The 25,089-nt window shown below is 42.4% G+C and overlaps 1 protein-coding gene across 18 annotated transcripts in view; it reads right to left on the reverse strand.

The window, feature by feature from the left end:
* Positions 1–25,089, reverse strand: part of NOSTRIN (nitric oxide synthase trafficking) — a 709,159-nt gene that overhangs the window by 79,486 nt on the left and 604,584 nt on the right. For all 18 annotated transcript variants that reach the window (XM_086956574.1, XM_086956575.1, XM_086956569.1 and 15 more), the window contains one exon: positions 567–614. In XM_086956574.1, coding sequence (XP_086812700.1) covers positions 567–614 — 48 coding nt within the window. The remainder of the gene's footprint in view (positions 1–566; positions 615–25,089) is intronic.

A 25,089-nucleotide genomic window follows, 5' to 3' on the forward strand; every position in this document is an offset into this window, starting at 1 on the left:
TGCTCCTGCCACTGTCTTATTGGGTCCTAAAACCCAGCAAGGGCAGCACCTGGATGAACAATAGGATAGCAATGAGCAATTCACAGGGACCAGCTGTACTTCTAGTTATTTCTAATTGACATTCATTTATGCAAGTTTTTACTATTCACTAAAAACTTATCAGCAGAATAATTATTTATGAGTCTTAAAGAAAAATCTATTCTGTGTATCAGTAGACTTCTCAGTGTGAAGATATCTGACACCTGTTCTGGGGGTCTCTTAAGCTGTGGCTGGTCAATATATACTGAGATTCCTGAAAGGGTATTGATTATTTGAATCCTCTGTGATAGTAAGGGACAGCTCATGGTGAAATTCATAAAAAGATGCCTGGACCAGCATAACCCACCAGTCCATGGAATGTACAAAATGTTCGGGGAGGTAACGCACCTACATTCTTCAGTCATCTGATATTTAAAGTGACATTTCTATGTGAACTTAACATTCGTTTTTAGTGTTACAGTTGATAAAACAATATTTATAAGTAAATAGTATGGTGATTACTTTAAGACACCCTTTGATCCACTTACTAGAAGCATCTGGTTTGCCTTCATGTAAACTCCTGGTTCCTGTAATGTCTGCAGAATAAAGTAAAAGTCGGTAAGGAGTATTACATGCACAACATATGTACAGTATGTATGATGTTCTGGTGTTCTGGTGCCAGAGTTAGGCCACACAAGAACATACTTACACACACACACACACACACAAGCAAAAACACACACAAACTCTGTACGCATCCTTTTAGTGTGATCCCCACTGATTCTTCACCTTTTGATGGCTTTAGAACTCTGTGTACTTTATCCCTGCTATCCAGTGGTAAAGTGTCTGTGCTTCCCCTTTAAATATGGTTCAATTGGCATACATCTAATTGTCAAACTTAACTGGCCCATAAGTCCTCACTTTATTTTGTAACGCGTGCTGAGAGCTGAGAGTTAACCCCTCCAATGCCCATGAGGAGCTCAGCTCGTCATGAGCCACGGTGCTCCGGTGCTCATGATGAGCTGAGCTCGTCATGGCCCGTGGAACGCTCGCACGCTGGGCTAATTCCCCTTCTGTGCTGAACGTTCCATTAAACGGGCATGGGCGTGACAAGCTCAGCTCGTTATGAGCACCGGAGCACCGTGGCTCAAGACGAGCTAAGCTTGTCATGAGCATGGGGGCGCTGTGCACGCCCCACCCCCCGCACAGCAGAGGAATAGCCCCAGTAGTCAAGGGGTTAAATGCCACTAGTGGGCTGCAGCACCTATTGTAACATTCAATATAGTAGCAGCGCAGACATGGCTTCAGCCCTACCGTTATAGCCTGACTACAGCAGTGTAAAAACTGCAATTTAATCTGTCAGAATAGAGCTTTTTGACAGGAAAATACCTTCTTTTAAATATTAATAAGTCACTCCTATGTAGGCCAAGTAGCACAGAATGCAGAGTGCATGATACTTAAAAGCAAGTCAGGTACAAATTTAATGTCAACATCATCCTAAATGTTACTTGCACACAAAAGCTATTTTCACTGTAGAAAGGATGGCTAATCCATAGAGAATCACTAGTAAGCAGGGCCGGACTGGCTACCGGGCGTTTTGGTGTGCTGACAAGCTGGGGGCTGATTTCACTGTGGTGAGGGCTGATTTCATTGATGGGGACTTCTGTGTGCTTCTAAATAAACAAATGGTTTTAAGCACACACAGGTCCCCATCAACGAAACCGCTTGGTAGCCAGTCTGGCCCTGCTGGTAATGGGAACAGCAAGGAATATAATTAAACAACTATTTTTGATAGTTATCTAAAATTGAATTTAATGGTGAAGTTGGAATTGTAATAAATATGAAGGAAACATAACTTTTAGAAAGTTACCTCTTTCCTGCCTGAAAGTACTGGATTCTAACTTGCATAGGCTCTCTAGCTTCTCCCACCAGTAATTATTCTTGAATAGGGGTTAAAAGGTGTGAAATGTATCCAAGGAGCAAACAATAGTCTAACTTGAATAGGCAGGGACTCCTCCTCTGAAATCAACGGATTATCCGGGGGCTCTGGAGATCCTATTTTTACACCAGAGTGTCAAATCCTGCTCAAGTATCAAATCCTGCTTTACAGGCATGCTAGGTTTACAATTAACACCTGGGAGACACTTGAACGGGGAGAGAATAGAATGCCAAGACAATTCTTGTGGATCTACTCTCTTAATGCTGAAGTACTCTTCTTTTGTCCTACTAGGCTTCTGTGTCTGTTTTTTTGGGTACAAGTAGCAGCCTCAAACTGGAGTTTAATGCTGGATGTGGAAGGAAACTAGGATTGACATACTATACTCCCACTCCCACACACACAGAGACCCAGCCCTCAGAGGCCAAGTTTAGTGAATGGCGAAAGAATTTTGCCATTTTGGAAATGCCAAAAAAGGTAGGGTTGGCCCTTGGAACTTTTACCCCATTGGTTAGTGTGTGCTCAGTAGTTATTCCCTCCCACTAGCTGGCACCAGGAACAAATGTGACACATCCAGGCACCTACAGCAGAACACTGCTGGACTTGGGAAAGTACAGAGAACTGCACTTGCTGTCTGCGACCTGAGAGGAGCCCGAAGGGCTGGACCTGCTTCCTCTTTTACCTAGAACATAAACATGGACTCTAAGGACATAAATCTAACCTGTGCAAGCTACAGAGATATAACAAGCTACAATAGACCTTTCCTACAACTTCCCAAGTGACCCATGGCAACTGGGCCTGGATTGTACCCAGCTGTTGGCCTCTACGTGACTCCCAGTGAGTCTCTGCTTGCCATTCTTGTGGTCCTGCGGGGTCCTAGAAGTATCCTCCTGCGGTGGATCGTGACTTCAATGACAAAGTCAGTGGAAAGCTCTTTGACCAGGAAAAAACAATTTGGAGAATCCGACCTGCACTCCATCATGGCCAGCCTTAGATTACGCCTCGATCCCGATATAGCAGGCTCAGTGACTATCATTGGCATTTCTGCTATTTCTTCTTAAAACTTAGCCAATTCATATCTCCAGTTCCCCTTATTGTTTTTAGTTATTTTGGTGTCATTCTGTTTATAAAACTAATTTTTGTAAGTAGGTTGGAGATTTTTATTGTTTTGCATTTTGACTTTATTACTGTTTTGGTGCATCGGTACTGTTTAAATACTTTGCACATTGCCCTAAGGAAACCTGTCTGATTTCTGCCATATCTACTAGTGGGTGGAGCATAGGTTAATTTAGTGACTTTGAGGTTGGAAGAATGTGGTAACGGAGCATAAAGTTATGAGGCATAGATTAGCAAATTATGTGTCAAAAAAAGGCAAATTATGCAACATTTTGTGGCAGTTTTATTTCACTGTTTTGTCATTGACATCTGAGGAAAGGTGTCACCTCATTAGTACCCATTTCACAACTAAACACATCAATCAGCAAATAAAAGGTGAGCAGTTAATCTTTGTAAATGGTCTGCTACTGCACAGAACCACATAAGGCTCGTTGGCTCTGTAAAAGCTAGAAATAGCTTTTTTGTTGAGATTCATTTAATGTAGAGGTGCTACCCAACTACTAATGTGCAAATTTAGAGGAAACAGTCTACTAAAGTGCTAAATAAGGTTCACCACATGAACTTTCTTAAACACCACCACAAAAGCGAGGAGCTTGCAGGCTTTGTATCTCTTAACTAGTAATAGAATGTTTGCAAACCTAATTTTCTCAAAGTACGAACACCCTAGCAGAAAGCAAATACAACAGTAGCAATAGTTTCAGGGTTACCTGCAAGACATGGGGATCCATGTCGCAAAATTCATGTATACACATGGCGGTTTGATGGAGGTATGTCAACTTTAGGAAAAAGGGTACAAAGGGGCAATCCCTCAAGATCATGTAGGGCTTGGAAAGGTCCACAAATGTCCTTGGAAAGGGCTAGCTGACTGGGGAACTGTATCCTGGACTACCACTTATGACAGGCAGCAAATAAAAAGAACACAACTATTTAAATTTGGCACTGGGCGTTCTGACCAGACTGAATCACCACCATCTGAAATTTTCCTGCAGCTTTCATCATTTCAGGCGCTCTGTCTCCTTTCACTGTTGTGGCATGTGGGGGTCACAGTGGATATTTCCAAACATCTGTGTAAGTCAAGATAAATTCTTCAGAATCCCTATCTCACCTAATAGTGAGGTGGGCAGCAGACTTAGAGTCTCAGGTTCTCAGGACTCCCTAATCTGTCTGAGAGGTTTACACAGAGGATAGGGAGTAGCAGCTGGACAGGAAGCAGATATTTAAGAGTGCCCTAGGCCTTGTGCTTTCAAGTGTAAATGTGGATCAATCTCATTCCAGCAACTATGGGCACAAAAAGGACCAACCACAGAAAATGAGCAGTGAGATGTTAGCCATAGCCTCTTTATGTACACGTAGTTGGCCGAAGACACACTCTAAATCAATGGACAGAATGTTTCACAGGTTCATCGTGTCAATCTGGGGTCAAGCTTCTGTCCTAAAAGAGCAGGCTGCATAGCTTCTGGTGCAGGGGCTCAGTCGAGTCCTTCAAAGGGTCCCCTAGTGGAAAGCTTTGTCCATTCCCCCCAAAGGACCTCACAAAAAAGGGGAGAACCAAGAAAATGAGTGTTGCTCTATCAGCATCACTCAACCTCAAACTTACATATTATTATGATGAATATTTACAAACATTTATGGGTGAAGTTAACTTGTGCTCACAGTTTGAATTGATTTTCCATTCATGATAATTAATGCACATCATTGTTTGCCAGGCATTATGCTTGGCAGCACTGGTAAAACTTGTCCTTTGGAAAGGCAGCCAATGTTGACTGATGTCACCCGAGGTGAAGTTTGATAATACCAGACGGCGAGCAGTGACAATTTCCAGCTGCAGCAAAAAAGAGTGGAACATATTGCAGCAGGAAATTGGGGTTGGAAAGCTCTGTCTGAGAACAACAGCTAATGGTTGCTGGTTTTGTAAGTGGAGAAACAGAAAGCAGGGGACTGTATAGAGAGTGGGTTAGAGACTGGGGTGGAGACCTAGGAAGGTTCCTGGGTCCCAGAGCAGGGGCCTTTTCTGAGAGAAGGGCTCCAGGTAGGAGGCAAAATAGTGCCGGTCCATCTGCTGCCCTGATTTGCAGGTTCTTTTTTATTAAGGTGTGCAAGCTTGCAAAGTTTTAAAAAACTATGCACAACTGTATGTAAACTTCACAACTTCGCCTACCCCTAATTTCAACAAAGAAATAAACCCGTAAAGCACCTACTGGGTGCCAGTCAGTATAACCACAGTCTGTTAAAATTATCTGGGAATGTGATGCCATTGCTCTTTATCCCCAGTATTCACACAAAAGAACAAGAAGACAATGTACAGCCAGGGACATCTTAAGGATTTTGGGGGCCCTGGGCCAAACATATTTCGGCTGCCCCTGTTCAGAACAGCTTTGAATTTATGATCCACTTTAAGCCCCTGTTTCCCACTCAGTTTTTGCTTCCTCAGCTGTGTTAGCGATCTAGTTTGCATCATAGGCATTAGCATATATGTTCCCGATGTAAACAGATGCACGCAGCTGACAGTCATAGGATTTAGTGTTTCCCGCCCTACTACTAGCTTTTTAATACTTTTTAAATTTTATATGTGCGGCTGAATTACTCTGTGCTTTTTAACAATTTCTCCTACCTAAGCACATTTGCACATTACTTATTTCTGAGTGCCTACACTTCCTTAGCTGCTGTGCTTCGCATCTCCCTTTCCCTCCAGTCCTGGTCCGTCGCGGCTGATATACCGATTGTGCGGAGGGCTGGAGCTACTATCGGGCTCCTCACTTCTGCCCAAGTAGTTTCCGCTTCCTCAGCTGCATTAGCGATCCCGTTTGCATCATAGGCATTAGCTTATATATTTCCGATGCAAACAGAAGAGCGCAGCAGACACGTGCTGCTGGCGTGTCTGAGCGGTGCCAATGGCAAGCCTGTCTGCGCCCAGAGGCGTCCGGCGCCGGCCATGCTGCTGAGTTCCAGAGATGTTTTAATGCATGGGCAAAGTGGGCTCTGGCCCAGGGACCCAGCCTTTCATGGGGCCCCCTGACAGAGTCAGCTCCGTTCTCCAGAGTTTTGTCCCAATGACCTTGAATATTTCCTACATAGATTGTTTTAAATACTGTTTTGCTTTAATTTATTTTTAAAGTACCTGTTGAGTGAGAGTCTAGACAGCCATTTTGCATAGAAATCTTTTGTTTATGTTTCATGCAATATACATAAAAAAAGTTTATTTTAGATCAAAATAAGGCCTAACATATAAGAAATGGGAGGGTGTCACAGATATTATTTGCAGTAATATTGGTGAGCTGCTGCTGTGTTACAATATGGAAAACACACATAGCTATCTCTGTATATTAGATGTAAACACATTTAGGGCCTTATTTTTTAGAATGATGCATCACTGTGTGAAAACATGGATGTGTCACTTCTTAGTGCTCCCTCCTTGGGACATGATAGATGCGTCATATTTACTGTATGACACATCATGTCGCAAGGAGTTGCATATACGTCATTATTTCTGACGTGTCTGTAGGCGCAAAAGTGATGTATTGCTGGGGTGTGTCTGAAAATAGACGCAACTCCAGCAATGTGTCCTTTCACATTAGGGCACGCCCCATGTGAAAGGTGTCTGCATTAGTCTTACGCCTGCTGTGAGGCAGGTGTAAGATGTTGACACAATGGCGTCCTAGAAGTGGCGCACTAAGATCTCATAGATTTCAATGCGCCACTCTTCGAGGCTTTAGTCAGGCTCTCCTACCAAACCATGTCTAGAGAATATCCTGCACCTTTTAGCTCCCTCCATAAGCCCCATGGTAAACCAGCAATTTAATGTTTCCCTTTCTTCCGGCAACATCCCGAAATCATGGAAGAATGCTAAGATTCTTCCACAGATAAAAAAGGCTAACAGCAAACCGACGGACCCTGCCAACTACAGGTCAATCTCCGTTCAGCCTGCCATCTCCAAAGTATTGGAGAAGCATGTAAACAAGGCCCTACAAAAACACGTTGAAGATGGGAATCTCCTTCATGAGTTCCAATCCGGTTGTAGGGCTAACTACAGTACGGAGTTCGCTCTGCCAGAAGTGACTGAATTTCTCAAGGGTAAGCTGGACCAGGGAGGCAAGGCTGTTCTGATACTGCTCGATCTGTCAGTGGCCTTCGATATGGTCTCACATGAGAGGTTCCTGGAGAGACTTGCCAACATCGGCTTGCGGGGGACGCCTTAACATGGCATTCTTCTTGGAAAATAGATCTCAGGACATCTGGCTCCCCCTTTCTCATCCTCAGTTCCGGTTATGAATGTAGGTGTCCCTGAGGGCTTCATACTCGGTCCTACCCTTTTTAATATATATCTATCCCCCTTGCATTTCTGGTAGAGTAAGAGGGCACCAAAATTGTTTCCTATGCTGATGACACTCAGCTGATTTTTACATGTGAAAAACTAACCAACTTTCACGGGGCAATGATTAGGTCTTGTCCCACAAAGGTTTTTAACTGGATTAAGCTCAATCAGCTGAGGTGCAGTCCTGACAAACCTGAAGTTGTTTTCTTTGGTAATCCAGAAACGCCTGACTGGAGCTCTTGGTGGCCAAAAGATCTGCAGTCCCCGCCCACGGAAATGGAGAAATTAAAAAACTTAGAAATTGTCATAGACAAGACACTCTCCATGTGCTTTCAAATCCAAAATCTAACTGGTGCTTGCTTTGGCATACTCCGGATGCTAAAATACAGAGGTACGGAGTCGGATGTAGGGAATGGCTCCGGAGTTCCACGCCTCCGGATAGCCGTCATGATTCTAGGCCCCGCCCACCTCGGCAGCACGGCACAGCAGGGAATTGCAGCAGCCGCAGCAATGGCGGTAATGGCGTTTCGGCGTTTTTGATACTTTCGAACCGCTAGAGCGTCGGTTCATTGTTCTCTAGGATCAGAGCTTCCTGCTTCCAGGAAAATTGCAAGAAAAGTATTGGGAGGACTGACGCTCCCCTCGCTTCCCTTGCTTCATCCCAACATCGCTTTCACCCCCCCTGTTGCAACGCTGTGGAGTCTTGTTGGGAGGTTTTTGCTGAATTTTGGGACTGCAACCACGCAACCACACCCCTATTGTATCACTGTGGAGTCTTGCTGTGGGGTATTGCTGAATTTGGGATTGGGACCACGCAACCACGCAGGGTGAGAGGTCCACTTCACTTCTGCGCAGTGAGAGGTCCACTTGAAGGAGGGCAGGAGGAAGGCATTCTCACATTGGAAGGACAAGCAGCGAGGCAGCCTTTTTTCATTTTTGTCTACTGTGACCTGCATCTCGATCCCCACACCTCCTGTGCACATCCTTCAAGTCTAAGGTGAGATGAGGGGTAGCGTCTAAAAAAAAAACAAGGAGGAGAATTCAAGACTGCACATTAAGCTTATATAAAAAGAACTGTTTGCTGTTGCTGCGTGCTGAAATAATCGCTATTCGCAGTATCTGCTTCAATTTAAAAAAAAAATTGATCCCGTGGGGCAGCATGGGGAGACAATTAAAAGACAATGAAGATCGCGAGGAAGCAGGTAAAAATGCAAAAATTGAGCTAACTGCTCGTCTTAAAAGTAAAACACGTCTATCCCTTGCTAGAAAAGCAGCACGGCTTGCCGCAAAAGAAAAGGAAAAGGCTAAGAAAGAAGAGGGAAGCTCCACCTCGCCCGTGGTGGGGAAGGACTCTGTGGCTGATAGCTCTGAGGACGAACTTCAGATTCTTTTAGCCTCCCCTCCCAATGAAAGGTCAGGGGAATCAGGAGAAGCAGGAGGGAAAGATGGAGGAGAAAGCGTCACGGAGGAATGATGGAGAACACTCCAGTATCAAATAAAAATGGAGCATCAACAGAAAATGGAACAAGGGCCGAGTCTCTCTCTGGCGAGAAAACTGTAAACCTAGTGAAGGAGAAGAGAGACTTTCCCTTATTTGAAAAGAGAACTGGTCGTAGTCCCCAAACTTCAGTCGTTCCGCTTGAGAAAAATCCAGAAACAAGAATTGAAATTCTAGCCTCAACTTCAGCAACAATGGCAGGGGATGTGTCTCCCTCACAACTGCCTGAGATCGTCCCACCAACAATATGTGTAGCTCCCTCCTCACCAAAGTCAAGCGGCCCTATGACGGCAGAAAAACCTCAAACAAACAGTACGGCAAATGGAACGGAAGAAATCCGATTTTGATTAGCGAAGATCCTAATCTAGAGATTCTTTCTGAGCAGAATTCACCAACTGATACAGTTCCTCAATCTCCCTCTTGCTCTTACGTTGGAGTACATCAAATAGAGAACCCAAAAGGTTCAACATCAGCAATATTAACCACGGCACCCCAGCTATTTCAAACGGGGGAAAACAGCAGCTCCGAGAAGGAAGTGAGCTATCAAATGGAGATCCGGGAGATGTTAAACCTGATCCTAGACGAAATACGAGAGATAAAGTCGAATCAGCAAGTGGAGATAGCTGCTTTACATTTGAAGAATCAATGCAAGGTCACCCCACAAGATTAAATGAGGCGGAGGAAAGAATCTCGGCTCTTGAGGACCACATCAATCAGGCAAGAATAGAGGCTGAAAAGACTGCAACTAAGAAGAGCCTCATGGAAAGTAAACTTGAGAACAAGCTCGAGGAGCTTGAAAACCATTCTCGAAGATCCAATCTTATGATAGTGGGGGTCCCTGATGGATTGGAAGGATCAAATATGCTCCAATGGGTCAACTCTTTTATTCATCAAAAGGTATTGCTTGAGTTTGAAGGCGATTTGTCCATTATGAGAGCACATCGGGTCCCGGCTCAGAGGTTCACTAATTCTTTTCCCAGAACTTTCCTAATTAACTTTGCTGATTTTAGGATAAAGGAAGAGATCTTGTCAAAAGCTTTCCAACAAAGACAATTTTCCATTAACAAGACAATTAAATGTAGAATTTTTTCAGACATGACTGCTGCAGCCGCACGCCGTAGGAAAGAATTTGTTAAAATCCTCCACTTGTTTAAAATGAACGGCGCCCAAGCCTCAATTGCTCAGCAGTCAAAGTTAAAAGTTCTCGTAAAAGGAAAGTTTTATATGTTTTCCAATCTTGAATCTCAATCTCTACTAAAAGAGATATCTCCAGAAACAAATGTTTGAGCAATTAAATCTAGCCCACCGAGTTATAAGGGTAGAGCCTGAAGGAAAGATCTCTTTTTTTTTCCTCTGTCCTTTTCTCTGCAACAAAATAGAATAGGACAAAAACTTTTGGCTGTCGAGGGGGGGCACCAGGCTTAAAAGGGTAACCAAGGGTGTAACAAGAAGACACCCAGCTCATCTGAAGGGAGGGGGATGTGGTCTGCGTGGGGGGTACGAAAAGGGCCACTTCCCAGGGGAGGGAGGGAGTCCAGGTGGGGAGGGAGAGGGAGGGTAGGGTTGAAAGCAGTAAAAAAGAGCAGAAATTGTATGCAGGACGTGTACCAAAATTTGAATGAGGGAATTATTGATGCGAAAACTCATCTATGGAAATGAACAAATGTAATATCCTATCAGTCCATGCCAATGGTGTTTTAAATAAACAAAAATACGGCGCTCTCATAAAATGGGCAGTCTCTCTAAGTCCCCATGTGATATTTCTTCAAGAAACCCATTTAAAAACCAACACCCCCAGTTTATTTATCCCGAAATATTTCTCCCATGTGTTTTTTGCTTCAGCAGGGGTGGCACAGAGAGGCGTCGCAATTTATTTTTCAAGGAAGTTATTCGGAGAAATTCTAAAAATAAGGAGGGATCCCATAGGGAGATGGCTATGAGTAGCAATTAAAATCCAAGGGAAAATAATGAACTTTGTAAATTATTATGGGCAAATATTCGATGGGTGTCTAGTATTTTAGAAATCAACAACCTTCTTAGGGGAGTCCCTAGACAGATCATCATGGGAGGGGATTTCAACTACTTACAAAATTTTAAAAAAGACACCTCTAATAAAAACAAGAAACAACTAAAACCTAACACAAAAAAGCTGTGGACGCTCTTATCTCAGAATACCAGCTTATAGATCCTTGGTGTACATTAAACCCAGAAGGGGCATCTTACACTTGCTTTTCACACCGTTTTCAGACGGCGTCAAGAATTGATTTCTTCTTGATATCAAGATCAATTCAGATTTTAACTTCAACCATCGGTTGTAATCCCTTTTATGACCATGGGAAAATAGAATTGGAAGTCAATTTAGGTGGTGGGGGCAGGGAACAGTCCAGGTGGCAGCTGGATCGGACCCTGCTTCAGAACCCCGACTGGGTGGCTGGTTTCGGAGAATGGATCTCAGAATACTTTACTATTAATAATAATTCAGCAGAACCATTCTCGGTCTGAGAGGGATTTAAAGTGGCAGCACGTGGACAGATACTATCTTTTACTTCCGCCCAGGCCAAAGAGAGGTGGGAAAAGATAGTGATGCTCCAAAAAGCAGTATATATAGAATATGCTCTACAGCTCATCCCTTGCCCGAGCCACTTGGAGAAAGCAAAGGCAGAATTAAGGGATTTCTTTGTTCTGGAAGAAATCAACAGTTCAAGAACCTTCCAACAAAGAATATACAAGGACAGCCAATTAGCTGGAAAGCTCCTAGCTAATTCTGTGAGGAAAAAACAAGAATCAGCTGCAATAGTTAAAATCAGGAATCAATTAAACAATCAAGAGATAATGGACAATCGGTTGATTCAAAGGGCTTTTTTGGAGCATTTTAATCGCATTTATTCTACTGAATACCAAGTAGAGGAGGGTCAGATTCAGGAATATTTTATGAACGTAGATATCCCAAAGATCACCAACAATCTGGCTTTACAACTAGGGTTAGAAATCAATATAGGAGAAATAGGAGAAGCTATAAAGGCAACACCAGGGGCGAAAGCCTGTGGGCAAGACGGGTTCCCAATTGAATTTTATAAAACCTTCATAAAAGATCTAGTCACTCCACTCATAAATTTATTTAATTACATCAAGTCAGGAGGAATGGTACCCGCGTCTTTTAAAGAAGCAATAATAATATCTTTTGTAAAAAAAGATAAAAACCCAGAAGATATCAACTCTTATAGACCAATAAGTCTTTTAAATTCTGACTATAAAATCTTTATGAAAATCTGGGCCCAGCATTTTACGTATGCGGCACAAGAAGTCATACATAGTGATCAGTCAAGATTCATAGCAGGTCGTATTACTTTTAACACTGAATTTTTAATACAGGCTTCAGACTATTTTAACATGAATTCAAACCCCGCCTATATCCTCACGGTCGACGATGAAAAAGCGTTCGACCTAGTTAATTGGGCAACCCTGTTTTAATCTCTTAATAAATTCGGGTTTCCCGAACAGGTGATTAAAATGCTCCAGAAATCTATCAAGGTGCCTCTGCACAGATTATAATAAATGCAGAAAAATCTGGCTCAATCCAAGTTAATCGTGGGACCAGGCAGGGCTGCGCTTTATCCCCCCTCCTTTTTACTTTTTTTATTGAACCCATGGCTATCAAAATTAGAAACAATCCCGATATCCTCCCCCTTATTACTGGGATGGCGAAGCTTAAATTATTCACCGATGATATTATCCTCTACGCAAAGCCAAGCAAGGAGAATATTGAAAGCATATTAAAAGAATTCAAAGCATATGAACAAATAGGAGGCTACAAAATCAATACAAAAAAACAGAGGTTCTCGCCCTAAACACCAGTCTCAGCCATCTTCCATCTTGTTTGCATGACCAGGCCACAAGTGGAGACCCAATTAGATACTTAGGCATCTATGTGACCTGTGATTATCATCAGCTTTACCTCCTTAACTATGTGAGAATGAAGAATAAAATAAAGAATCTTCTCTCTCAATGGCTTTCAATTCCTTTATCCTTGATTGGTAGGGTAGCTCTGATCAAGATGTCGATTCTACCTTTATTAATATTTTTATTTAGTAATATACCTATTAAGCTGAATTCTACTTTTTTTTAAAGACATTGAATCTATGCTCAGAGGCTTTGTTTGGGGGGGGTAAAATCCCCAGAGTAAAGCTTTCTGTGATTCAACTCCCAGTTGATCAGGGGGGACTTGCTCTTCCACACATAAAAACATATTATGAGGCAGCCTTTCTGGATTCGGTGGCGGGTCTGATAGGATTAAAAAACAAACGAGATAGCTTCTTCTTAGTAAAAATGCTACAAGAATCTGATTCCCAAACTCAGGTATTTTTAAAGACCGCAAAAATCCCCAAAAGGACAATATATAAGACCATAAAAGAACATTTATCTAGACTACAGTCCTTTTTTAAGAAAAATCAGAGCTCTTCAGCCTCCCAGTTTTTAAGCCTATGTGAATGTTCTTGTTTGGGCCTCCAAATTAGTAGTAGCCGAATTTTAAATTGGGAGAAGTTAGGATTCCGGGAATTAAGACACTTCTTTGTCCAAAACAGATTAATTTTTTGGCAAGAAGTCCAGGCTAGAACAACTACTCCCATGCAACCAACTTGTTTTGAATATCTACAAATTTCCCACTTTTTAAGAAAAACTATTGGTGGACATCTTCCCATAGTGGGTGAGCTGGTTAGACTCCTTTATGAGGCCAAAATCATCGGCATAGGAAATTGGTACAAAAGGCTCCATTGGGGTGGTCATTTAAATACGGTGGATAGCCATTTAGAGAAAATATTTAACCAAACCCAATGTAATATAACACACAAGGATTGGGAAACTATAAGCTTGCTAGGCTATAAATCGTTACGTGCCGCTAATTTTAAAAGGATGGCCTTTTTGTCCCGCTGGTTAGCGTACTGGACTCCGGAAGCACTTGAAAAAAGGTTCCCAGAGGCTGAGAATAAATGTTTTAGATGCCTAGCCGCCGGCCAGGGAGGGTGGCTCCATACCTTTTTCTCTTGTCCTCAATTGAAATCCGTTTGGGAGGCTATATTCATAGGCATCAAGGAGGCAATAGGGAAAACACTAACACCTTCAGCTGAACTGGCCCTTTTTGGTATATCCAAAGATAGAGGTTCCCTCAATGAGAATGAGGAAATATTTGTGTTTATTTCATGTACAGTTGCTCGTTCCCTAATACTCCAAAATTGGAAATCAAAGGAACCTCCATCCCATGTAAAATGGTTTAACAAAATGAGGAGGCCCTGTAACTTTGAAAAAGCCTATGCCTGTAGAGTGGGAGCAATCAGAAGTTTTGAAAGAAAATGGAAATACTTCGAGAATTTGGAGACGATAAAAGGGGGGTTAAATTAAAAACTAGATTGAATGCTAAAACTAGACTAAAACGATTTCAAAAGCAGGCATGAAATGTTGTTAGACCGAATTAAATAAGAAAACTGTTCTGTTCAAGCAATTTATTTCAGGTTGGATTGCACTATCTATGCATTTGCACTTTACACTTAAATTTGCGGATTTTGCACAGTTTTTATAATGCTGGACTGTACTGTATTGCACTTGCACTTTATGATCAAGTTTGCGATCGCTGCATACTGACTGTATTTGAAAATTAATCAATATGCTGTGAAATAATGAAATAATGAGTACATTAATGCCTGCTTTAGGGTTCTGAATATTTTAAATTTTTACCCCCTTTTTTAAATCCGCCCCATAATCATGTTTTATCTTTATGTATTTCAATTTATAGAAGAAGCATCTTGTTTAAACCTGTTTTTAATTCCATTGCTTAAAACTCCTCATTCATGAATTGTATTTTATCCTCTTTTTGCTCATTAAAAACTTTATTAAAGAAAGATGGGAAGCTCCTTCATGAGTCCCAATCCGGTTGTAGGGCTAACTACAGTACGGAGTCCGCTCTGTCAGAAGTGACTGAATTTCTCAAGGGAAGCTGGGCCAGGGAGGCAAGGCTGTTCTGATACTGCTCGATCTGTCAGTGGCCTTCGATAAGGTCTCACATGAGAGGTTCCTGCAGAGGCTTGCCAACATCATCCTGCGGGGGACCGCCTTAACATGGCATCCTTCTTGGCAAATAGATCTCAGGACATCTGGCTCCCCCTTTCTCATCCTCAGTTCCGGCTATGAATGTAGGTGTCCCTCAGGGCTTCATACTCGGTCCTACCCTTTTAAATAAATATCTATCCCCCTTGCATTTCTGGTACAGTAAGAGGGCGCCAAAATTGTTTCCTATGCTGATGACACTAAGCTGATTTTTACATGTGACAAACTAACCAACTTTCATGGGGCAATGATTAGGTCTTGTCCCACAAAGGATTTTAACTGGATTAAGCTCAATCAGCTGAGGTGCAGTCCTGACAAACCTGAAGTTGTTTTCTTTGGTAATCCAGAAACGCCTGACTGGAGCTCTTGGTGACCAAAAGGTCTGCCGTCCCCGCCCACGGAAAAGGAGAAAGTAAAAAACATAGAAATTGTCATAGACAAGACACTCTCCATGTGCTTTCAAATCCAAAATCTAACTGGTGCTTGCTTTGGCATACTCCGGATGCTAAAATAATTTCTGCCACTGTTACATCTTGAGAGCAGAAGATTGTGGCGCAGGCTCTGGTGACATCAAAGCTTGACTATGTCAACAGCTTGTACCTTGGCCTTCCCAAATCCTTATCCAGCCCCTACAAGTGGTACAAAACGCGGCAGACAGATCCATCCTGGGACCTAAACCCAGATCTAGTATGACCCCTATACTTAAGTCTCTACACTGGCTCCGCATAAAAGAACGGATCGACTTCAAAGCGAGGACCATCTTCTTTAAGGCTGTTCATGAATTAGGAGCCGGCTACCTAAATAAGCATGTTAATTGCTGTGCAACATCTATATCCCTAAGAGCTTCCCATGCCAACCTGTCCATCGTGCCTAAAATATGCTGTGCCCGCACTGGAGGCAGATCCCTCGACTTTCAAGGCACAAAATTGTGGAATAGGCTCCCTGAGTCTCAAAGACTAACCACAGACCTACTCTCTTTCAGGAAGAACTTAAAAACCTGGCTTTTTAATAGCTGATGGGTCTTTTACTCACGTTTTCCTCCCGCTGTCACACACCCGGACACTCTAGTCTGAGTAGCTGCACGCTTTATTAAATACACCATTTCATTTCATTAGGTCCTTGACAGTGCAAAGAAACACATTTTAAGGGCCTTATTTTGAGGCCTTGCTTCACTTTTATACCGACAGTGATTCCCTTTTTGTGATGCACCGGTAGCGTAAAAAATGTGCCATGTTGCGCCCTATTTACAGAGTGACACATCTAGGCAGATGCGTCACTTTGTAAACCTCTGCACCACATTATACCTTGTATAATGTATGCAGGTTGGGTGTTCCCCTGCAAAAAACCTCGAAGAAGTGGCGCATTGAAATCTATGAGAACTCAGTGCGTCACTTCTATGACGCCATTGCGTCAATATCTTACACCTGCCTCACAGCATGCGTAAAACTTATGCAGACCACGCCCCATGTGAAAGGACACATTGCTGGAGTCGCTTCTATTTTCCGACAGACACCAGCAATGCATCACTTTTGCGCCTACAGATACATCAGAAATACTGACGTATATGCAACTCCTTGCAACATGATGCGTCGTACATTAAATATGACGCATCCATCATGTCGCAAGGAAGGCACATTAAGAAGTGACACATCCATGTTTTCACACAGTGATGCATCATTTCTCAAAAATAAGGCCCTAAATGTGTTTACATCTAATATTCAGGGATAGTTATGTGTGTTTTCAATATTGTAACACAGCAGCAGCTCACCAATATTACTGCAAATAATATCTGTGACACCCTCCCATTTCTTATATGTTAGGCCTTGTTTTGATCTAAAATAAACTTTTTTTATGTATATTGCATGAAACATAAACAAAAGATTTCTATGCAAAATGGCTGTCTAGACTCTCACTCATCAGGTACTTTAAAAATAAATTAAAGGAAAAGAGTATTTTAAACAATCTGTTTAATAAATATTCAAGGTCATTGGGTCAAAACTCTGAAGAATAGAGCTGACTCTGTCAAGGGGCGCCCTGAAAGGCTGGGTCCCTGGGCCAGACCCCACTTTGCCTATGCATTAAAACGTTTCTGAACATGGTGTCTGCTTTAAATTGATCGCTGCTTTGCACATGGTGCAGCGCAAACCTGTCCACTCTATACACGTCGCACAAATATGAGAGAAGATGTTCACAGAGATGTGACATAAACCTGTACCTCTCATACGTTTCTCACTAAATTCAATGATTTATGAAAAAAGTTACACTCAACATTTTTAAGAGAGTGCACTTATTGTAGAAATAGAGCATTTATTCATAAGTATGTGTTTAACCAAGCTGAATACAAAGTTTTAATGAAGCTTGACTAATGTAGGACCCATCCTCGTCTAATAAACAAATGTACTTTCATTGATGAAGAAACCCGCGTCCCTAAACATGTGCTACATTGTCTGTAGCAATGAACAAAAGGAAGTGCCAGTGCTGATATTAATAGTATTCGTACAACAAATGACCAAACAAAACTTGAAAAAATCAAGGACGGGAATAACTACTTAATAGTTTTTTATTGTAGCATTATTTGGAAAAAAGAAGGCTTATATATTTTCTCATTTTTTACAAGGGGACATATTTACAAAAGGACACATCAAACTCAAGGAAGTGATTATTATTCATCAATCATACAGTATTCCAGACATATCACAGACATTCAAAACACATTCACACCACTCAGGGACGGGGACTATGTGAGACATAAACTACAATCTAAAAATATGTACCATATATACTACAAAATAAGCAAGATATATACTACAAGATAAGCAAAGCAACAGGCCACAGTCTGCGGGCACAGTTTCACAAAAAATGAAAGAACAGTTAATTTTTTACTGTATAATCCTAAATAGATCTACAAACAAAAACTTTTTTTGCTAGGAAAACTTGGTATTGTACTAGCGACTAAGAGAGAACAACTGGATACTCTTGTCGCTCTCGCAGACACCATGTGGCAGGGGCCTACGCGTTTCGAATCCCGCTGGTTTTCCTGGGATTCTCTTCAGGGCCTTATGTAGTATCGGTGGAAGAAAATCCGACTTAGAGAGGGAGGGAGGGAGGGAGAACTTCAATTGTCTTTTATCTGGTGTGCATACTGTGTAGGCCTTCGTCTTAACAAAGAAAACTGGAGCACGATGGGAACACAGGGTAATACGAAGCGAAGCACAAGGTTTCTACCAGTGGAACATAGTTAACGTGGCATCCTGGCGGCAAAATGGTTTAAATAGTTTGTAGTGTTAGTCTAAGCTGGTCTGGAAGTATCCAGCAGGCTGATTTGGGGATGCCCTGGTGATGCAGTTAGTCTACAATCGCTATCCTTAAAACACGTGCGGTAAGGCAAATAGTCCGAAATTCAATTAGCAGATGCCGCCTAATTCGTACACAAACGCTTTTCCAAATTCGAGCCAACACGCTGGGGGGACTTGATTTAAATTCAGGTTGTTTCGCCTTCCGGCAGCCGCCGGTCCACTGGCGTTGCAATCGGCACTAATCTCTAGCGCATGCGTGTAGCAGGTACACGCACGCCAGTAGCGAGGTTTGTCTTCTTTCACATATGCGGTATCTAAAAAAGGCGTTTCTGTATTGCCTTAAGGGTAACGTCAGCATGCGTGTTTTTTATGGGTTCAAAATCTCAGGAAAACTATGCTTCCGTGATTATAAAGGTAACGATGTGGATTACAAATAGCTTGCGTGATTGTCAGTGCACAAATTTGTATTTCAAAACATTCACACATTCATACGGAGAATTGTTCAATACCTCTTATGTTTTAACTTTAAAACATCGTCAGGTTGCCAGGGGGAGGGAATAGACCTGCTGGATAAAGGACAAAATACCCTTTAAATATGCCATTTTGTTAATACGTTACGGTTTCGAAGTTGTAGTTTGTTCTTGCCGGTACCTCCTCTGCAGTCATGCACTGCTTGTGCTTGCTCTTCACCTCTGGACCTGGAATCAGTAGGCGGGTCTGCAGAAGGGGATGCTTTACGGAACTAAGCATGGGCAAATTTTGCGAATCTGGCGTTCGCGAATTTTGCAAATTTGCGAACTTGCAATCCCCAAAATCCGCGAATTCTCGCGAATTTGCGGATTTTTTTTGTGTTCGCAAGGATTTCTGCCAGTTCGCGAGGGTTTTGTACCAGTTCGCAATTGCGAACTTACATGTCGGCTCGCAACGGTCACGATTATGTTGTTTCTACGTCTGGTTCATCATCACAGGTTCCCAGCACCCTCTGTTTCACCCCTGCCACCCTCTGTTTCACCCATGCCACCCTCTGGTACATCAATGCCACCCTCTGGTTCATCATCACTGTAGATTATGGGGGAAAAAGCAAGCACACCTGCCTGCTTCAACTGACATGAATTAATTTGGGGTTGATTTATTAATGTGTCACTGTTTTAAAATTCCAGTCTGGCACCTGCTTCCTTATCTGTAATTTGCTTTCTGTTGCAGTGCAATTTTTTTTTCCAGGACCTTTGTGGCCTACTTGTAGCTATTCTATGAGCCTGCTGTGAGGGTCAGAGCATGGTCATACAATTGTTGCAACTAGCAACTGAACTCTGGAGGGGCCCTTGTCAGGAAGCACTACAGGGAATGGTTACTAATGATGAGTTTGAACTTTTGAACCTGCTTTCACTTTTGCAAAATTCGTTTTTCTGCAGAACAGCATTACAGCAAATGTAATGCCCCAAACAAGCTTATATGAGAAAGTTGATTTCTAATCCAAAAGTTATCCAAAGAAAATCAAAAGGCCTCAAATCCAAAAAAGTGCAGGCAAATATCAACCTGAGGAGTTATTCTGATAAAAATCATCATTTTCAGAAGGTCTATGCTGCTTGCTAGTAGATTTCTTGTGCAGAATTGCAATTTTTGTAATTTCGCGAGTGCGAGATTGTTGCTGCCCGCCGCACCTACATGTTCGCAATTGCGAACTTACACCGCACGCCGCAAAATTGTATCACCAAGAAAAAAAAATCCGCTGCGTGCGGATTTGCGGATTTTCGGTACATTTGCGAGCGTTCGCGGATTGCGAATTTACCGAAAATCCGCAAAATCCACGAGCGGAAAGGATTTTCCGCCCATGCTTATACGGAACTTCATTAATGGAAAGTGAAGATAGACTCGAAATCGGGTCATGGTGTAAGGGCTTCTTCACCAGCCAACCAAACAACATGTATTTGTTGAGTAGGAAACTCCCACACTATGATATGAGTTTCGAGTCTATTTTTACTCTCTATGAATGTAGTTCACTAGAGCATCCCCTTCTTTAGGCCCGCCTATTGTTTCCGGGTCCTGAGCAGAATATTGCCTCTCACTTCTTTCATTTCCCCCATCTTTTCACCTTTATACCCAAATTAATCACGTATATAAGTCACGCGTATCTGTGGAATTATACGATATGCAAAAAGAGTATGTGTTGGCTGGTGAAGAAACCCTTACACCATGACCCGATTTCGAGTCTATCTTCACTTTCCATTAATGAAGTTCCGTAAAGCATCCCCTTATGCAGACCAGCCCACTGATTCCGGGTCCAGAGGGGAAGAGCAAGCACAAGCAGAGCATGACTGCGGAGAAGGTACCGGCAAGAACAAGCTACAACTTTGAAACCGTAACGTATTAACAAAACAGCATATTTAAAGGGTTTTTTGTCCTTCATCCATCAGGTCTATTCCCTCCCCCTGGCAACCTGACGATGTTTTAAAGTTAAAACATAAGAGGTATTGAACGATTCTCCGTATGAATGTGTGAATGTTTTGAAATACGAATTTGTGCACTGACAATCACGCAAGCTATTTGTAATCCACATCGTCACCTTTATAATTACGGAAGCATAGTTTTCCGGATATTTAGAACCCATAAAAAACACGCATGCTGACGTTACCCTTAAGGCAATACAGAAACGCCTTTTTTAGATACCGCATATGTGAAAGGAGACAAACCTCGCTACTGAACACAATACGAGGCACCGCCCTCATCGCGACATCTTATGTGTCGGAGGGTACTATATAACGAATAATGAGAGTGAATCTTTGCCATAACAAAATAGCGATATTTGCCAATGAAGAATTGCCATTTTTAAGTTTGTTTATATGTATATCTTTCTTCCGCTGATTTAGCGATATGAGAATGTATACAACGTACGACTCTCTTTTTCTATTTATGTACAGGTACTATTAGACCTCCAAACTGGTCAGGAACAAAACCTAGACCTATCCTGTTAAAGAACAGTACAAACCACAATTTTATTTAACCTCTAGGTCCTGAAGAAAGCCCACTTGACCCCTCCCGGGCAGACCAGGGCTGAAACATGTTGACCTTTTTACTGGACATAAAATAGTGCGGAAGATCCCGAACAACCCTTCCAATGCACGCCAATATAATCTTAACAAGCCTAGACACCAAGACTCAATAAAATTAACTTTTCCATGGTTATCAAGGCTTTTTAACAATTCAATTTTTTGTTAATGCACCAATCCTTTTGTTTTTCATTTCTACATTGCTACTGTACTAACCAGTGGTTGACCTCCAGGTGGAGGAAGCACAACAACTGACCCTATGATGATGCTATCACGAAGCAAGGAATGCGGAGAAACAAGATATACCACCAATCGAGCCTAAGTACGTGAATGAGGGTTTTTTTATCTGTACAGGAACGAAAATTAAAAATGACCCTGATTAATCAGGACAAGTGATTCCTTCTCCAACCATTGATTTTTTAGGAAGCTGAAGGGATCGCAAACCTTCCTCCTCCCCTCCTCATTGATTGGAACTGGATCTTAATGCAAAACATTTGAGCAGATGGTGAGTGCACACGAAAATGATCAATGTTGGGGTTGAGATTTACCCCAGATATATGATGCAAGGAAACATGGTAGAGATCATAAATTTCCCATGTGGGATAAAATGTTGAACAACAAAATTGATATTGATACCCCCCGGGTAATAGAGGTCTGGCATCTACTTTGATTATGTTGCTATCTCTTATTGGGAGGGTGGATATATTCAGCATATGAATTTGTGATCTAATTATCATTGTAAAGGCTGTCATGTTTTAAATTCTACAGCAGCAAATCTGAACGTTTCACAGGGGTAATATACTTGCAACAGACAGCTAAGAATTAAGAGAAATGTTGATCATCCGATTGTTAGGGTACAATGGTTAGCATCTGTCAACAATGTATTAAATGTTGGATTAGATTTAGTGGAAAGGTCCAGACAATTACTGTTACTGTTAGTAGAAGAAATTGTCAAAGTGTACTATTGTAGTGTTTAATTTAAAATTCAATAAGCATAATAAAACCAATAGTAAAATAGACAAATTCAAGCAAGAAGTGAAATGCTGGTATAGTATTAAGGATGCACTAAATGAAATTAATATGAGAGAAATCTGACACTGTGTGGAAATCTCGCTGGGAAAGGTGAGCCCAAAGGCATTTGTACCAGTTATAGAATAACTTCTGAATTGTATAAGATATGCCCAGAAGCGAGTATCTCTGTTATATTATGTTATGTTCATTTGTAAAGCTTTCTATCACCCAGGTGAGAATCCAGGCGCTAAGCAGGTGCGTGCGCCCAGCTTTGCCTATGGTAGGCCGGTTGTGAGAAATTAGGTTGTTGGTTGAGGGTGGTGAAACTCTGCTCAAGCAACATGCACAATCCTCGTCAGGGTGAACCACAAAAAGTCACTAAATTAAACTGTGCTTGCCACACTGGTAGCTTGGCACAAAAGCATTCTGGCTTCACTTAGAGACAATTTGTACAATATTTATGTTGCAGCCGAGCAGTAATAAAGTTAAAAAAACAACACATGAAAAAGCTGCTACCAAATCATAAAGATACAGTACATTTTAATATATTATTTGACACTAAAATGGCAAAAATCCAATCAGTAAATCCAGTGTTCTGGATTTTTAAAGTTTAAAGTGAAAAATAGTGGCTAACAGATTAAAGTGCCAAATACAAAAATCTGGATGAACGAGACCAGGGCAAAGTCAAAAGTTATGGCCGACCACGATGGAGCATGGTTGGGATACTGAAATTGGATTTAGCCCGACATTTGCTAACCTTCGGACTACAAATACATTTCAAGGAAGAATGTCTGAGAATGTAAATGTTAGTGGGGCAAGGCAGCGGACAGTGTTCGAGGAGGAGGCGTTGTGGGAACAAACCTGATGAAGTTGCAGTGAAGATTCCTACTTTTGGACTTAGTGGGCCTCATTTACAATAGAATGGCACAGATAGGTGCCACAAGCAATTTTACAGCCCGCATCATTGTAAAAGTGCAGGAAAGCACCGTATTTACAAGAATACAGCACATTCCTGTACTGACCCCTACGACTGCGCTAATAAAGCAGCCTACTGCAAATGCAGGCACCATTGTGCCATGTTGCAATGGTACCTCCGTTGCGGGGATGATTTATTTTGAGAAGGAAGGGACACCATTCTGCACAAAATCAATCAATAGAATCGATTTCCTCCTTCTATGTGTGCTGCAGAATGGTGCACATATGGAAAGAGGAAAAACAAGGAGAAATAAGGATATTTCTCCTCGTTGAGCCTCTTTCACGCCACCCCTGGGATAGCGTTAGAATCTGACGCATTCCTAGGTTTACGATTCCTTGTAAATCTGGGAATGCTTTAGATTCCAGGGGTGTTGCGTGGGAACACCCACAACAACACCCATGGCATGCCCTTTTCATGTAGTGTTCTGCATGAAAGGAACTTATTTACAAAGCCATGAAAAGCCAAGTAAAGTGTCTTTGCGTGGTCTTATAAATATGCCGCAGCACAATGCTCCACTGGAGCTTCAAAAAAGTTATGCTCCAGCGGCGCAAAAGTGCTGTTAGGGCCTCGTAAATGAACTCCAGTATCTTTTTTGGAAGCTGAAAATCTGCAGAGGTGCAAAGCTGCAGGTTGTAGCCCATGAAGGGGCCACAAGGCCGGAACCCCTTATGTGAGAAACCACGCAAGAGGATTTGCTGCTGTCTAGAAAAACGTAGTGGGAGCTGCTACAAAGTGAGGCCAACCAGCTACGCACCTTGGGTGGAACGACGATTGCACACATCCCGATCTCCTCTCTGTTCTCAGTTTTGAACTTGGGCTATTCGGGCACCTTTAACACTTTTGACACCACCTTCAAGGGTCCAGGACTGGAGGGGGAGGACTCACTCAGGCAGGGTCCAGGTGTGAGTTCAAGATGGTTGAGGCCTTTTATGTCCCTAAGGCTCTGATCAGGGGCCAGCCAACTAGCGATTGGAGTCACTCTGGAAGTCTTTCCTTCATGTAGAAGTGCAAGGCTCAAGCAGCAGCCTTCAAGCAGCAGGCTAGACGTCTAGATGTTCAGAGCAGGCTTCAGGCAACAGAGCAGGCCTTCTAAGTGCAGCATAGCAGTCTTCTGAAGTACCCAGCAGGCCATAGCTGCAGGCAGCCCTCAGAGTCCCCCCACAGGTTCAGAAAGTGAACTGAAGAGTGGTTCTGAGGGTCCCCTTATTATATCGAGTGCCCACTTTAAAAGCAACAAAAACCTCTAGAGCCTTCCTCCCACAGAAATGTCTGGAATTTCCTTCCTCCCTGCCCTGGCCCCTAGCCTGTCAGCAGGCACAAATGGCTAGTGAAAACTACTTTGGGGCATATTTGCAAGTACATATTGTGGCGATATGGCTTCACCTTATTCTAAAGACAGCGTTAAGCCACTTAAAGTGGCTTAGCACTGCCTTGTAGATAAGCCCCCCTTTCACGCTGTACTTAGTGTGAAATGGGAGGGAAATAGGTGTTGCGGTGGGTGTTGCACCACAAAACCCATTGATTTTGACACTGCACCCTACTTACAAGTGCAGCGCAAATAGGAGGCAGCACCAAAATTAAGACCAGGGAAAACCTGGTCCTAAACAGGCGAAACGAGGAGAAATGCTTTAGTTCTCCTCATTTTTGCTGGTTCCATGTGTTTCAGAAGTGGCGGAGCATGGCGTTAAGCCAAGAAGGCTGACATCATGCTCCACCACTTTGTTGTAAATATGCCCCTTTGTGTCGGAGCAGGGCACAGTCAATTGAAGTGGGGCTTCTC

The sequence above is a fragment of the Lissotriton vulgaris genome, chromosome 2_1 (genome assembly GCF_964263255.1).
Source record: "Lissotriton vulgaris chromosome 2_1, aLisVul1.2, whole genome shotgun sequence".
Taxonomy (NCBI): Eukaryota; Metazoa; Chordata; class Amphibia; order Caudata; family Salamandridae; genus Lissotriton; species Lissotriton vulgaris.